Below are 16,610 nucleotides of genomic sequence, written 5' to 3'. Positions count from 1 at the left end.
AGAGACTAGACAACACCAGTGGAAAATCCCAGAGAAGGGAGAATTGGGGCGATCCCCCCCCCCCCTTAAAACACAAAAAAGTAACTGCATTTACAATGTTTTTGCAAAGTTGGCTTATTGTAGACCTTGCAATACATCATTGCGTTTCGTTAAAATCGCCGCCCCCCCCCCCCCCCCTTAAAACTACATGCTGGACTCGCCCCTTCACAACACAGTATCAGACAGCAAATCAGTCAGTTTTGCTTTTGCTGTCTGGGGTACAAGCCACAAAATCATAGTCATCACAACTCGTTTCAATTCGGTTTCATCACACGTAGCTCTCAGCAACATTTATACAAACTTCATGTTTGCGACATCAGCAAATATTAAAAACATTCCCTGCGTGGCACACGTCAGAATGTCAACATAACTTGCCATTTTTGTGTTGGTTCCGTTGTTTCAACTTTGATTAAAAACATCTGGCAACTTTGAAAACAAAGTCAATTAAACGTTGGAACTTTGTGACACTGGGAAGTAAGATATGCTTTTTGAAGGGTTCTTGACAACGTTGGGTGAGAGTTCAGGTGGCGTTTTTCTTATTAGGCCAACTGAGCCAAAACTTTTTCGTTCTTCTTTTTTTTCGTCTTATTCTTCTTCAATTGCCTTGCCTGAGCCAGGCATCGACGGCCTCAGATGAATATAAAAAGGCCAAGGATTCCTATGATTTGTTGTATGAATTCTTTGTAATATCGATGAGATGTGTTGAAACATGATTTGACTAGCACAGGTCATTGCTAGTGCCAGAGTTCCGTTGGCCTACCGAAACGTTGTCTCAGCGTTTCCAATCCTTTCTGCGAGGAAGTGGAGTTGGTCTTCAAGGAACTAACACTTTAGAAACGTCAAAGCTCAACCCAAGACTGTAGCCTATCCCCAACAACACATCAAGAATAACTGTGTGATTGTATCGTGTGTTTTATCAAAGACTTGCTTTGGAAGTTTCGTTTCACATCTGTTCGTTTTCGCAATGATTTCACGTGTGCAGACATTAAATTAACAAAAAAAGGACTGGTTTGCTGTGTAGAATAAAATCTACGAGAGTTATTTGAGGTACAAGTCATGGCAATACGTTTTACTTCATTGATTGCGTGTTTTAAATTTGTTTCATTTATTGAGAAAAACTGCAATAACATGTTTGGTGGACTTTTCACCACTCTGAGAAACTTTTAAGGATCCAGCTGACAACCGTCTATCTTTAACAGAGCTTCCCAAACTACGGGTCGCCACCACAAACAGGGTCACAAATCGTAATTTTAGGGTCGTCAAACAATTTTAAAGTGGGCCTACAGCGAGTAGTTTACAATGTGAACTACCCGCATAGCGGCATAGAGTTTACATACAAAATTATTTTTTGAAATGGAGGTAACATAATAAAAAAGCTATGGAAGCCCTGGACTCTAATAAAACAATTTTCAACTATCTCTCTTCTGTCGGATTGAAAACATTAGGACCAACCGTGTTGGTTCAAATTGGTTAAAGTCTAAAAGTTCAGTGGCTTGACTTGACAATAATGCATGCCAGTGCTGACAACTCCAAACACGTATTTGCAAGCAGGAATTTCGCAACACTTGTATCCAGAAACGGTTGCTTTTTAACTTGTTTACTCTCAGGTGTTCATTTCCATCAGACGTAGTTCGTTTTTGCAAAGGGATGTGCAAAGGTCGGGCAACTGAAAACATATGCTCAGAGTCGTTTTTTTGTCGTATCCACGCTTATTCCTGGTGGTTGAAGATTTAGATTAAGTGGACGGGAAGGTAAGGAAGTCAATGTTTGTGTCCACGTTCAGGCATGCCTTTAAGTGTCCTGCCAAAGAAACAGCCGCATGCTCTTGAGCGGTGTTGAACCGGCGCCCTTTCGATTGCCGTCCCAGCGCTCTCACCACTCGGCTATGCAGTCGGCTCAGGGCCGTAGAGAGAATAATTTGGGCCCAGTACCAATGAGACTCTCGAGCTCCAAATCAAGACATTTCCAAGAAAAACGTCGTATACCCAAAGAATACTCGCTAGTTTTTTCAAGTTTTCAAGCCCCTTGGAAAGGTTAAATGCCCCTAAAATTATATCGGAATAGGGTCCAAAAGTACCCCCTCGATCCTCTTGTCAACGCTACTGCATATGCTGTAGTTGAACTGTTGTGAAACTCAAAGCTAAGGTTGCTATGCAGTTTCCCTGCTTTTATCGCTTCCCAGCTAGTGCAGAACGGGGTGTACAAGACAAAGGACCGTAAGGCATCCCGCCTTGTTGCCAAGGAAGTATCTGCCCTATGGCAAGTGGAAACACCACCAGAAGAAACAATCTCTGGAGACTTCACTCCAGAGGAATTCTCCACCGCCCTCCGCCTAGTGAAACCACACAAGTCTCCAGGGCCCGATAAGATCTGCCCTGAGCTTGTGCTCCATGCTGGCCATGCCCTAAAGTCCTGGTTACGTAGATTCCTCTCTTCCTGCCTGCACCACCACACAATCCCAAAAATCTGGAGAAGAGCTTTAGTAGTTGCGATCCCTAAGCCTCACAAGCCACCAGAGGACCCAAGGAGTTATCGTCCGATATCCCTCCTCTGTGTTCCTTTCAAGATCCTCGAAAGACTGATCTATGCCCGCGTCAACCCAATCATCGACCCGCTCCTTCCAAAAGAGCAAGCTGGGTTTCGGCGCGGAAAATCCACTGTAGATCAGGTCACACTGTTGACCCAAGACATCGAGGACTGCTTTGAGGCAAAAAAGAAGGCCGGCGCTGTCTTTCTAGATCTCACAGCTGCCTATGATACTGTATGGCATCGCGGCCTTACTTACAAGCTGCTTCGCCTGCTTCCTGACCGACATATGGTCCATATGATTATGGAACTCGTCAGGAATCGAAGCTTCACCCTCACCACCGGCAACCCACGGCGAAGCAGACTGAGACGCCTGAAAAACGGCGTCCCACAGGGATCGGTCCTGGCTCCCCTTCTTTTCAACATCTACACCCACGACCTGCCAACCACGGTCTCCGCAAAATACGCTTATGCGGACGATCTGGCAATTCTCCACTCCACAAAGTCGTGGGAAAATCTAGAAGACACCTTGAGCCAGGACATGCAAACCATCTCAGCTTATCTCCAGAACTGGCGACTGAAACTCAGCGAAACCAAAACTGTGGCGGCAGCTTTCCACCTACACAATCGGGAAGCTGATCGTGAGCTACATGTCCACAACAACGGAAAACCTCTGTCCTTCTGCCCCGAGCCAAGGTATCTTGGGGTGACACTAGACAGATCGCTCACATACCGCCACCATTTGGTGTCACTGCGCAAGAAACTGACATCCCGCGCTGCATTACTGAAGCGCCTGGCAGGCTCTAGCTGGGGGGCGAGGGCTGACACTTTGCGAATAGCAGCCTTAGCCCTTGTCTACTCTTCAGCAGAGTACTGTGCACCTGTCTGGTGCCGCAGTGCTCACTGCCACAACATCGACACTGCCATAAACAGCGCCCTGCGCACAGTGACCGGATGCCTGCGTCCCACACCATTGGACAATCTCCCCATTCTCGCTGGCATCCAACCTGCTGAGCTTCGTCGCGAAGAAGCCACTCTGTCCCTCGGTCGACGGGCACTGGAGCCTAACCATCTTCTCCACCACAAGATCTCTGCCTTCCCAAACGGGCACCCCCGCCGACTGAAATCAAGACACCCATTCGTGCCAGCCGCTCGGCTTCTGATCAACGAAGCTGATGAACAAGACATCTCTGCGGCTACTTGGGCGGACCATAAATGGAATTCTGAATGGAAGTCAAGCACCACCAGACTCCATTCATTCATCCCCGACGCCGACACACGCCCCATCGGCCTGACACTACAGAGACAGGCATGGGTGCGCCTCAACCGTCTCCGTACGGGCGTCGGGCTTTTCCGCTCAACCATGCACCAATGGGGAATGGCTTCTTCCTCCTCCTGTGAATGTGGTGCCGAGGAACAGACCGCAGACCACATCATCAATGACTGTACCATCTTCAAACCACCTAACGGAGTGGAAGGTCTGCGCGTCATGGATGATGAAACTAAAGACTGGCTGCTCTCTAGCAGCCTTCCAGTGTAGTCCGGGAACATCGTGAATCTGGGGTGGTAAAAGGATAGACCCTCGGCCCCAGAAGCTCAGACGACGACGACGATTGATAGTTTAAAATAGGACATTTGACAAAGTAAACTTTTTGCTGAGTCACAAGATGTGAAAGAGAATGAATTTTACGCTGTGAAAGTACATGACAGAATAAAGACCGGCATATGACTTTCTATTCATATGTTTGTATGCTCACTTTAACACAAAGAACTTTGATATTTCATCTCAGTGTTACAATGTTACAACATTATACAATATTGCAGCAACGGAAAGACTTGACTTCGCTAACAATGTGAGCACAAATTATAAAAAATTCTTGAAATCTTTCCGCTCTGACCTACAATAGATTCTCACAAATCAATAAAACAATCCCTTTCACAATGATTTTACGTCTGCACACGTAAAATTGATGCAAAATAAAAAGTGTTAGGACAACGGAAAGGGCGTGGGAAGAAGGGTGGGTCAAGCGGAAAGTGGAATTCCCTCTTTGTGATGGTTTGAAATCTTCGAACGTTGAATTGTTGTTGAAATAATGGAGGTTTGTGAGGTGAATACTTGCGGTTTACAAAAGGCGCGTCTTTCATCGGCGGCAAGGCTTGCCAGGCCTCATGATTTGAACAAATAAAAATGTATTTAAAGAGCCGGTAAATACCTTGGTGAGGATATTGTTTGTCCTTCGCCATGGGAACGTAGGGAGAACGTCATCTCGTGGTTTATGTCATCTAACTCAGGACACGAGTTCAGTGACCGATCGGTTAATGATCAGGACAATACTTCGTGTAGGTCCGGATCCGATTCCAGGTCAGGGCAGACCAGAGACTTTAAAAGCGGTACCGATTGTGTTTTGCCTTACGTAAAGCAATGTAGATAGGTCGGGCAATAACGTGATAACATCTTTAAATAGGCCCTAAGACAAAAATGGTATATCGCTTATTGTATCAAGGACTACCTTTTTGTTCCGAATACGTTAATGACGAAAAATAGGACAATGATGATAATGACAAATTCAACCCTACTGGTTTATTTTCATGGTCAAATAAACTTAAAGTCATTGCACAGTAAAGTTTACCTCTCATATGAATTCAATGCAAAATTGACGCTACAAGAAAACTGCAGTGTTTGTTATCCTGTCAATTTTACATTGAATTTATTTGAAACATTCTCATATATGTATGTTTAGCCTAACATGAACATTTTGGTTTGGTCAAGATCCTCTGCGTTATGTAAAATGGGAGCAGTAGAGAAGAAATTATGGCACGCTTGCAGGTGAACACATTAAGTAACTTCCTTGCATTTCGGTCCATTCCGTAATAACCTATAAATTATTATCAGCCTCCAAACATAATTCCAAAATAAAACTTTTTCACTGAACATTTTATTAAAATCTTTCTTTGAATTTATCAATGATACAATAGGATGTGTAGCGTGATCAAAATAATCAAAAAGTAGAGAGTAGCCTACCACACCAAGTTGGTAAATATAAGTTCTTTTCCAAACATATGCCTGAATGCCACAAAAAATACATGACATGTAGTATGCGATACCAATGGAGAAGCTAAATAAAAACACAAAAAATATCAAAATGTATACTTCTAGTTTGCATGCACGCAAAGTTTGTAGAAACTCGATGTGTCAAATGTTAATTTGGCGAAACACTTTCTTTATGGTTGGTTAATACTAGCATTAAGCTGACCAGTTTAGCATGACATTAAAAAAAAAGCCCAGCGGAATTTATCTTTGTTGGCGTTGAGAATGGTTTAGACGCCATCTTTGGTGCTACAATAGATAGACATAGATTCATAGGTCTCGATAAGGTTACGAGCATAGCAACCTATTGTTGCACATTTGCCGGGATACCAACAACAGCAAACACTTGTGTTTATGACTTCAACAATTTAAACGACCATACCAGTGAGATACAACGTTGCATGTCATCGCAACAACAAAAAAGGTACAAGCGTTTCATGGTTTTGAAATCCGAGACAGCAAACTCGTTATACCGATGGCTCGAAAAAAATGACCGATGATAAACTACCTTATTTCATTTCTACGTTGTTTTTGTGTACAAGTGACATCAAACCCTCGACAAAAAGTGATTTCTTTTGATCTAGAAAGCGCAATCCGCTACTTTTTCATCCACTGAGCCATTTTTGAGTTGATTCAATGTTTAAAACGTTAAATCAACGTAAAAAGTTTCAATTTTATTGTCTGACAAACAAGTATTGCGAAAGACCATACGCTTTAAATTTTTAAGCACTTTTTGCATTCACAAATAAATGGAAACACCAAGGAAACAAAATTACTTGATTTGCGAAATAAAACCACGACATTCAGCCAGCACATAAATGAACAAAATAAAGTGACAAAATCTTGAATCTTGCAAAGGCGTCAGTCAAGTAAGGCAGGCTACACGTATTACAGCTAGCACGGCCACAAAACCTAAATGCAAACAACAAATCACAAATAAAAACAAAGAACTTCAAACAAATAAACTTTTTCAGAGCTTTGTACATTTGTAGCTTTCGCACTCAGTGGCTGAAAAAACCATTGGTCTTTGGCTTGATAGACCAGAGTTCGAATCCTGGTTTGGGGTGTACCTATGAATCATATACGAACCAATAGAGCAGTGCCGGTGTTAGGGTATTTCGGGCCCTGTGCGGAATCTGCTTTGCGGGCCCCAATGACAATGATCCAATTCAGTAGCGTAGCTAGGTATTTAGAAAGGAGAGGGGGTGGTGGCGGGGTGATCTCCGAAGGCGACACCCAGCGGCCGGGGTTTGGGAGGGCCTCCTCCAGAAAAATTGAAAAAATTGTTTGAATTTGGGGCATTCTGAGAGCATGTTCAACAAAAGTTTGGGTATGAATATTACTATAAAATGGTGCTGTCCGGTGGCATAGCAAAAGGATAAGATCATACTTTCTTTAACATTTTTCGGAAATAAAGCTATGCCTCTATGTTGAGTCTGGATGCAACCTATTTCGTCCCCTGAAAATTCGTACCCCGATTTCGTACCGGTACCCTGAAATCGTGTAACAAAATCAAATTTCGACCTATTTCGTTCCCTGAAAAGATCTAGAGAAATTTTGAAATGTTTGCGGCAACTCCGATCAGCGACTTCGGCTATGTTTTTTTTTTCTCGATCTTTTCAGGGTACAAAATGTTCAGGGGACGAAATAGGTTGCACTCGTTGAGTCTCTATGTTTTCTTGTTGCGAATTCCTTTGTTGAATTCACTTGTTGAATTTTTCCATTGGAAATGACAAAATTACTGCATTTTCTGAGTAAACTGCGGGCCCCTAATTTGCGGGTCCTGTGCGATTGCACGGTTTGCACACCCCAAAGACCGGCACTGAATAGAGGAATGCACCTTTTTCGTACATAGCCGTAGAAGATGGGGGGAAGGCGGGAGAGCGGTCGCTTTCCTTCGGAAAAAAAACGTCGCGAATTTGGGCAAAAGTGTCCGGTTATTTAGGCAAATCAATCTTACAATGATGTGTCGACGTCTCATCAGTTCAGAAACTTTATACAATTGTTATGACTTATGAGATAGCCTGCGTTAATATTTTTCAATGAATGTAAAATGTATTATTTTATTCTTTAAAATTATTTTAAAATATTTTCCTACGGCTATGTCTTTGTGTGAACCTTCTTCCCCACTCCAGGGGTCGAACGACTTTGCCTTTTACCACCCTTGGGCAGTGGTGTCGAAGCGGTCTAGTATCGATGCTTAGGCACTCAGGCAGGTGTCATGTCTATTATAAAACTACATTTCTATTCAAGTTGAAGTAAAGCATGTGACAAAAAGTCTTTTACAAGTCAGCAGTTGTGAACTGAACAAATGGCAGTTTAGCAAGTGACAACTGAGCTAGCAACATTTCAGTAAGTGTCTGAAGGTGGCAAATGAAGGAACTGAGCGAGCCGAAACTTGGCATGTCACAAATCAGCAAATTTAACTCAGCAAGCGATGACCAAGTTAGTCCAAACTGAGCAAATAAATCTCATTTGCTGACTAGCTGAAATTTACCTGCTGAGTTGTCGCATGTCGAGTGGTCTCACGTCTTGTGGCAAAGGCAACTACTACAACCTCATAAAAAGTGCAATTATTCACGTGTCTTATGCGCAGTGATGTAGAACGACAATTATTGTGCTTTATAGACTCAACACTTTCACAAGCATTCCTAAACCTTCGATTAAACCTATTCTCTAGTGACATCTACTGTCATTTTTAGGCAGTCATCAAGCCACTCTGCTTCTCGGTCGACGGGCACTGGAGCTCAACCATCTTATTCACTCAAAGGTCACTGCTCTTTTAAACGAGCACTCCCGTTGATTGAAATCAACACCAATTCGTGCCAGCCGCTCAACTTCTAATCAACGAAGCTGATTGACAAGATCTCCGCGGCTATTTGGGTGGAACATAAATAAAAATCTGAATGGAAGCCAGAATCCATTCAATCATCCCTGATGCCGACACCTGACCCACCGGCCCGATACTACAAAAACAGGCGTGAATGCGCTTCAACCGTCTTCGCACGGGTGTCAGTCGTATAGCAGAATAAACCTTGAAAAGTTTGGTCACATTTGGCAACACGTAGGCGTAAGAGGGCGACGAAGAACAATAAAATGTGTCATGCAACGTTTGAACCGTACAAGGCTAAAATAGTAATTATATATTTAATCATCTAAAATAGTAATTATTAGTTCATCGAGTGACAATCGGAGTTGATAATAATTATTGCTCGAAGGAACTTTTTCATTTGAAATGAAACAAATACAGTGAAACCTTGTTTCGTTATGAAAAAGTTGCTTCTAACAATAGTTAATTCTGTTTTTCGGAAGCCGATTGTAGCAAGAATTGACAGCGATAGACACCGTAGCCTACTGCGCCTACAAGGCTGGGCTCTCATTCGATAAAATACTTTACCCTCGTTTCATTCAAATATTGAATGACCTATTTTAGGTTTTGCCCGCTTGATGTAGGCTATATCTTGCTAAATGTGCTCTAACTGTGCTAGCTTTATGTTGCTATACGACTGTTCTGTCACCGCCAAGTTTTTTGGAATTTTTTAGGAAGTGTTCATAATGTGGTACGGAGCACAAAGCTTGTCTTTTGATAAAGCCGTAAAAACTTAGCAGTTACGTCTGGTATCGTTGTTGTAACGTATTTACGCAGCACCTTGTTTAGTTTATGAAATGTAGGTCTTAGAGACACGAGACGAAGCAAATTGCATTGTGCAAAAATTTTAACTTCGAAACAAGTCAAGAATTGAAGTGTAGGTTAGCTATGTTGTAATTATCTAAAACAGCTGCTACACTACAGCATAGGGCTTCGGTTTTCATAATCATGCTAAGATTTGTAAAAAAAAAGAGTTTTGAAAAATATTTTGACTGTTACGCCGGAATTATGTAACAGTCATAAATAAATACTCAAAAACGATTTAAGGCAAAAGTGACAATTCGGGTCGTTATCTTGGGAAATGAGGAAAATAGAGGAAAATACGTCGTAAGTTTCATTGGAAATTAATAGTTTTAGTTAGTACCGTTGACAGAGGTGTTTAGGGGGTACTTTTAGACTCGGGCCCGCGATGAAATTAGAGGCCTGTGACCTTTCCAAGGGGCCCGAAAAACTTGAAAAAACCGCCGCATAGTGGTTTGAATCTTTATCCTTGGACTGACTAAGCAGTATGCGCATTATTTGTAGCCAGATTTGGGCGTGGTCTTGATCTTGAAGATCAAGAAAATCACTTTAGAATTTAACTTGAATTGCTATTGTAGATTGAGACGTTTTTTTAGAACTCTTAGGCTGTGCAAAGTAATTGGTGGCAACTACTAACATTAAGCCGCTATTAATATCGCATGTGCTTGACAAAAGTTGCTTTGAAGTTTCAATTTAGTTTGGTCGGTCGTCGTCGTCGTCTGAGCTTCTGGGGCCGAGGGTTTATCCTTTTAGCACCCCAGATTCACGATGTTCCCGGACTACACTGGAAGGCTACTAGAGAGCAGCCAGTCTTTAGTTTCATCATCCATGACGCGCAGACCTTCCACTCCGTTAGGTGACTTGAAGATGGTACAGTCATTGATGATGTGGTCTGCGGTCTGTTCCTCGGCACCACATTCACAGTAGGAGGAAGAAGCCATTCCCCATTGGTGCAGTTGCGTTGAGCGGAAAAGCCCGACGCCCGTACGGAGACGGTTGAGGCGCACCCATGCCTGTCTCTGTAGTGTCAGGCCGATGGGGCGTGTGTCGGCGTCGGGGATGAATGAATGGAGTCTGGTGGTGCTTGACCTCTATTCAGAATTCCATTTATGGTCCGTCCAAGTAGCCGCAGAGATGTCTTGTTTATCAGCTTCGTTGATCAGAAGCCGAGCGGCTGGTACGAATGGGTGTCTTGATTTCAGTCGGCGAGGGTGCCCGTTTGGGAAGGCAGAGATCTTGTGGTGGAGAAGATGGTTAGGCCCCAGTGCCCGTCGACCGAGGGACAGAGTGGCTTCTTCGCGACGAAGCTCAGCAGGTTGGATGCCAGCGAGAATGGGGAGATTGTCCAATGGTGTGGGACGCAGGCATCCGGTCACTGTGCGCAGGGCGCTGTTTATGGCAGTGTCGATGTTGTGGCAGTGAGCACTGCGGCACCAGACAGGTGCACAGTACTCTGCGATGGTCGGTGTTTGTCATGTGTTGTCAGTTTGGTCGGTGTTGTCAGTTTGGTTGTCAGTTTGGTCGGTGTTGTCATTTCATGGGATGTTTGTTCATTTCATTTGAAAAGCCTTTTGTGTTATAGTCGTAAAGACGTGTTTGCTTTCTTTGATCCAATGCTGTTTTGAAAGTTTAGAGTGGTGATGATAAAAAAAACTGCACCCTATTCGACTTTGGTTCTGTAAAGTGGCTTATTGCAGTGAATCAACCAAACTATAAAAATTGTTTAGGACCTGAGTAGGCTATAACCAAGGATCTCAAACACACGGCCAGCGGGCAGCATGCGGCCGCGAAGACGTTTTAGTGCGGCCCGCGATGCATTTCTGCACATCCTAGTACACTGCATCATTCACCAGGTCACTTATTTTGCTCAAAAATGAGTTCCCAAAATATTCTAAATAGCTCTAGAGCTCACTTTACTCTAATTCTATGTGTTGCATACAGTTCTTTCATGCCAATACTTCTCTTGATTTTGAAAACATATGAACAAGTTTACTTTCCTTTATTTGGTGCTTCAACAGAAGTTGAAATATTGATGTAAAAATGTCACCTCTGTTGCGTGGTCTATATTTAGTCATTCTCGCCGTTATCATGTGGGATATATTGATAATTATTCTACAAGTCGATAAAACCATAGAGAAATAAAACATAGTAACTTTATCGGGTTTAGCATACTTTATTTCACACAAAATATAACATAATTAAATAAAATAAACTCAAACGTTTTCGACACGTACGTGTGTCCTCATCAGGAATTAAATCTGCAATACATAAAATGAAAAGTCGTAAGATAAATTTGACTATGCACTGTAACTGTAACGACACTCTGGACTGAAAGCACAAACTGAACAAATGATACGAGAATGATTGCGAGTAAATTATGCGGTGGGAAACAGATCACGTGATGTGTAGACTACAGGCATTGGACAAAACAATTAGAACACACACAAAAGGAACGATGAGCCACAGGCGAATAACTGCCGGTTGAGAGATGGATTGTTACGTTTGATTCTTAAGGCTTCCATGATCTTAGTCTGAACATCAGATCTGCCTCGAGAGATGATTTTAAATTGGTCGATCGAGACATTGTCAGTGCACGTTTCACAAGAGGCGATGTGCTCTTTAATTACACTTTTAGTTGTTAGGTTTGGGTTTAAGTGCTCCCCGACCCTTGTCAACAAATGTCTGGTTGACATACCAATGTATGTCTGGTTTGCGTCACGCAAACAACTAAACTTATACACAACACTTGAAAAAAGAGCAAAGGGGTTAGGCGACTTCAATTGAAAATATTGGTGCACTTTAAATGTTTTATACACAGGATGAATGTCACATGAAAATTTCTTTTTTATAAGTTTAGCTAGGTTTTTCGCAAAAATTGTTGAATCTTTTGTTCTGATGATCAGTTGTTTCAGAAAGAAATCAAGAAATTAAAAAACATGTTTTATTTAAATGGATATCCTTTTCACTTTTTCAATAAAGTCTTAAACACCTTCATGGCTGATGAACCAAAAGACACGCCTGAAGAAGTAGATTTTAGTTATTTCATTAATATACCCTACCTAAGAAAAGATTCAACAATTTTTGCGAAAAACCTAGCTAAACTTATAAAAAAGAAATTTTCATGTGACATTCATCCTGTGTATAAAACATTTAAAGTGCACCAATATTTTCAATTGAAGTCGCCTACCCCCTTTGCTCTTTCTTCAAATGTTGTGTATAAGTTTAGTTGTTTGCGTGACGCAAACCAGACATACATTGGTATGTCAACCAGACATTTGTTGACAAGGGCCGGGGAGCACTTAAACCCAAACCTAACAACTAAAAGTGCAATTAAAGAGCACATCGCCTCTTGTGAAACGTGCACTGACAATGTCTCAATCGACCAATTTAAAATCATCTCTCGAGGCAGATCTGATTTTCAGACTAAGATCATGGAAGCCTTAAGAATCAAACGTAACAATCCATCTCTCAACCGGCAGTTATTCGCCTGTGGCTCATCGTTCCTTTTGTGTGTGTTCTAATTGTTTTGTCCAATGCCTGTAGTTTACACATCACGTGATCTGTTTCCCACCGCATAATTTACTCGCAATCATTCTCGTATCATTTGTTCAGTTTGTGCTTTCAGTCCAGAGTGTCGTTACAGTTACCGTGCATAGTCAAATTTATCTTACAATTTTTCATTTGATGTATTGCAGATTTAATTCCTGATGAGGACACACGTACGTGTCGAAAACGTTTGAGTTTATTTTATTTAATTATGTTATATTTTGTGTGAAATAAAGTATGCTAAACCCGATAAAGTTACTATGTTTTATTTCTCTATGGTTCAACAAAGCAAACTCTCTACCAAAGCTTTATCAAGTCGATAAAATTGTTCAAACGATTGTTCCAAGTTTGGCTTCCAAATGCATGCCAATTCAATGTGATAACATATTAGGGGAAGAGACGGTACAGTTTGATGAACCGATTTTGACTAAAAGATTGCAAGAAGCTTTAATGGCCTCTAGCAAAACAGCTCACGACCCAAAGTCACCTTTTTATGGATTGCAATATAAAGACACATATGGTTTCCCATTAAGTGATTTTGGAATTCCATCTTTTAAGAAAAGTGAGGAGGACTGGACAACTTTCTTTCCAAATGTTGCGATGGCGTTTAAAAAATATCAAAAAAATAATCCGACACAAGACGCGCATTTGGCAACCCATTTTTTGATTGTGTCTCTGCAGAAAGTGAACTACAGCGTAGGTGACGAATTGGTCGCGACTGTCCAAGCACGCGACGCTAGAGGGAAAGCGAAGACATTCGGTGGCGATTATTTACGAGCGCGTTTGGTTCGCGACAAGTCCAGAAAACCAAAAGATGGAATTGCTTGTCGTGTTGTTGACCACGGCAACGGGACATACACAATCAAAGCTCCCATTGTTCACAAAGGTCAAATGATGTTGGATGTTGAACTGATGCTTTCTGTGGAAGCGCTCCATGAACTCAATGAACAACAAAGAAGAATAAAGATTTGGCACGACGAGGACGCGATTACAACTTTGGAAACGGGTGAACTTGTTCATTGTGACGTCAATCTTAGAGTTGTCCAAAAGTAAGTTTGTGTTGATCTTTTAATAAGCAATAGTTGTAATTGAGGATTTCTCAATCATTGAAGATATGCCAAAGTTTATAACAAAGCTTGTACTCACAACAACGCTTGCTACAAGCAACTCTTTTGCATGGTGTGTAGTCAGAAAATATCTTCCACTGAAATAATTGATATCTGGTTCATGAGTGACAATTTACCTCAAAACATGCACAGTGTAAGAGCATGGCATTGGTACAACTAAAAGCTCGAGTTACAAAACCTGACTGTTTTCATTTACTGATTTTATTTGCTCATTTGCATCCTACAAGACATAGATACAAATGTAAACTTAGATACCTGAGTCCTATTAGCAAATATTCTTTCTTTACCTCTTTTACTTCCTCTTGCGACTGAAGCTAAACTATGAAGAGTTAATTCGTGGAATGACCAATAGAACTAGAATATGGTGAGAAGAAGGTTACTCGCCGTTAGCTCAGTGGTTACGCGCCCGGCTCAAGATCACGCGGCGCAAGTTCGACTCTCGGGGTGTGCGCTTGAGCAACGCATTTCAGGACTGCTCTCCATTCAGCGGAGCGGCACTTAATGAATAGAATAATTTTCCGACAACAACACTTCAATAATCGGAAAACTTCACTCTGTCAATCTCGGTAACCGGCCCTGCGTCAAGAGCCCCTAAAAGTATGCGAAACTACCAGGAATAACCAACCAAGGCTTTGTCAGTCCGAGGATAAAGATTCAAAACCAACCAACCAAGGAGGTTCGTCATTGCTTGAAACTGCAGTACTTTGAAGTAAGTTAAACTATAAACAACGCTTGTGCGAAGTCATTTTATTGACGTTTTTTAAACTGAAAATTTTGTTGTTCAGGTTCAAGCATTCACCTATGTGCGATTATAGCAACCCACGTAATGGGGAACCATGGTTTTGTTTGAAGCCTCCTTCTGGAAATTGCTCTCCAATCCTGTTTACTAACAGAGAAAAAACTAAGACATGGCAATCTATAAACATCAACAAAATTTGCAGAAAGTTTGCTTGCAAAAAACGCGTTCATCATAAAATTTACATTTCAGCAACATCAAGTATAAAAGAGGAGAATAACGTGAAACTGAAAAACACTGAAATAGAACAAAGAAGCAAAATCGGCAGTTCCCTGCCTCTATGTGGTGACTTGTTCACTAAAACAGTTTCTCATTTTCCCATCAGCGGATATTTTTGTGATCGGGTTTGGATCTCGTTGCATTGTGCAGCAGCGTCAACTTATTCAAATAGAATCTTGAAAAACAGAATCGTATATTTCTTAGGGGATTCTACAATACGACAATTCTACAACATGTTTGTTGTTCGCTATCGTCTTAAAAGTTTTCAACCTTATGGTAAAAAGTTTCCAATAACTGTAAGAAGGCCGATCGGTACACGTCATCAACCAAAAGTTGCTTTTTCTACGCGTCATCGCCATGATAGCAATGTGACATTGTATTACAGAGCGCATGGTCTTCCACTCAACAATGGGGGCCCGCCTACCGTGCAAATCTACATCAGTGATTCCATCATTGGAATTCCTGTTGGGGGAAGGGGCGTTTATGTCGTTCTTAATCTCGGACTTCACTTCACTGAGCGCCATCCATCGTTTTTCATACATAGAATGAGAGGAATAAGAAAAGCAATCAATTTTCATCATCAAAAATTCCCAGAAACTCGGTTCTTAGTTAAAGGATTGAATGTTATGGAAGGACATAATTGGGATCTTTATCGATTTGAAATTATTTTAAGAGAAGTATTCAAAGATATGAGAAATGTTGTGCATCTTAATTTCTGGGACTTGACTGCAGTATGGCGTCTAAATGAGATTCATCCAAACGACCCTGTATTAAGTTTCGAAGGAAAAATAATAAAGAATTTCATAATGTCTTGAAATAAATTTTTGTTGTCTCCAATCTTTGATGGAAAAGCCAGAGTAGACACAGAAAATGTAAAAAAAAGTGAAAAAAAGCAGAAAATATAGTGAGCTATGACATGAGTAGGCCAGTGCAGGATGACCAAGAATCTTCTATTGATAATTACGTATGACTTTTGATTGATTGAAACTTTATCCTAGGACTGGAAAAGCTTCGTGCGGAAGTTAATCCCGGCAGTTTCGCATACTTGTAGATGCTTTGGCTCACTGACGCAGGCCCAGTCGACGAGACTGACAGAGTGAAGTTTCCGATTGTTGAAGTTTTGTTGCCAGGGAATTATTCCATCCACTAAATGCTGCTGAATGGAGAGCAGTCCGTAACGTGAGTTGCTCAAGCGTATAAGGCTACACCCCGAGAGTCGAACCAAGGCCACTTCATCTTGAAGGTTTTGTGTTGCAGAAGTCACGCGCTAACCAACTGAGCTATCGGTTTTGCTGTTAAATATATTGAAGCTGACATTTGAGTCATAACCATGTGGTGTGTCAATAGAATATCTTGTTTTAGCAATTAATAAAAATAAAATTCAGAGTAATCAACTAATCATGCTGGGGATTTTAGATCATGGGGATGCAAAACTACATCCGCTTTAGGCTGATACGCGTGGGCTACCTACATTGAAAGTTACGTTTTTCTGATTTACAAAATAATGTAATTTTTATAGGTTATGTAAATTTTTTTATAGTTTTTATAGGTTATGTAAAAACAAAGAAATTGAACCTTGTTTCGGTCCTACATGGCCAT

General features: G+C 41.5%; 1 protein-coding gene across 1 annotated transcript; it reads left to right on the top strand.

Moving 5' to 3' along the window:
- The first annotated feature begins 13,232 nt into the window (after positions 1 to 13,232).
- On the top strand, positions 13,233 to 15,826 carry LOC145786287 (NXPE family member 4-like). The gene is made up of 2 exons (XM_082597928.1): positions 13,233 to 13,918; positions 14,782 to 15,826. Exons 1-2 carry the CDS (start codon positions 13,233 to 13,235, stop codon positions 15,824 to 15,826), a joined length of 1,731 nt encoding a protein of 576 aa, XP_082454054.1.
- The last annotated feature ends 784 nt before the right edge of the window (positions 15,827 to 16,610 follow it).

Source organism: Aplidium turbinatum, chromosome 17 (assembly GCF_918807975.1).
Source record: "Aplidium turbinatum chromosome 17, kaAplTurb1.1, whole genome shotgun sequence".
Taxonomy (NCBI): domain Eukaryota; kingdom Metazoa; phylum Chordata; class Ascidiacea; order Aplousobranchia; family Polyclinidae; genus Aplidium; species Aplidium turbinatum.
Note: the sequence above shows the minus strand (reverse complement) of the source record. Positions and strands in the feature narration are given on the sequence as shown.

Excerpts from the sequence above, each read along its gene's own strand:
- LOC145786287 (XM_082597928.1), top strand. The coding sequence starts at position 13,233 with ATGCCAATTCAATGTGATAACATATTAGGGGAAGAGACGGTACAGTTT. Across the intron at positions 13,919-14,781 it reads AATCTTAGAGTTGTCCAAAA|GTTCAAGCATTCACCTATGT; the intron begins GTAAGTTTGTGT and ends TTTGTTGTTCAG.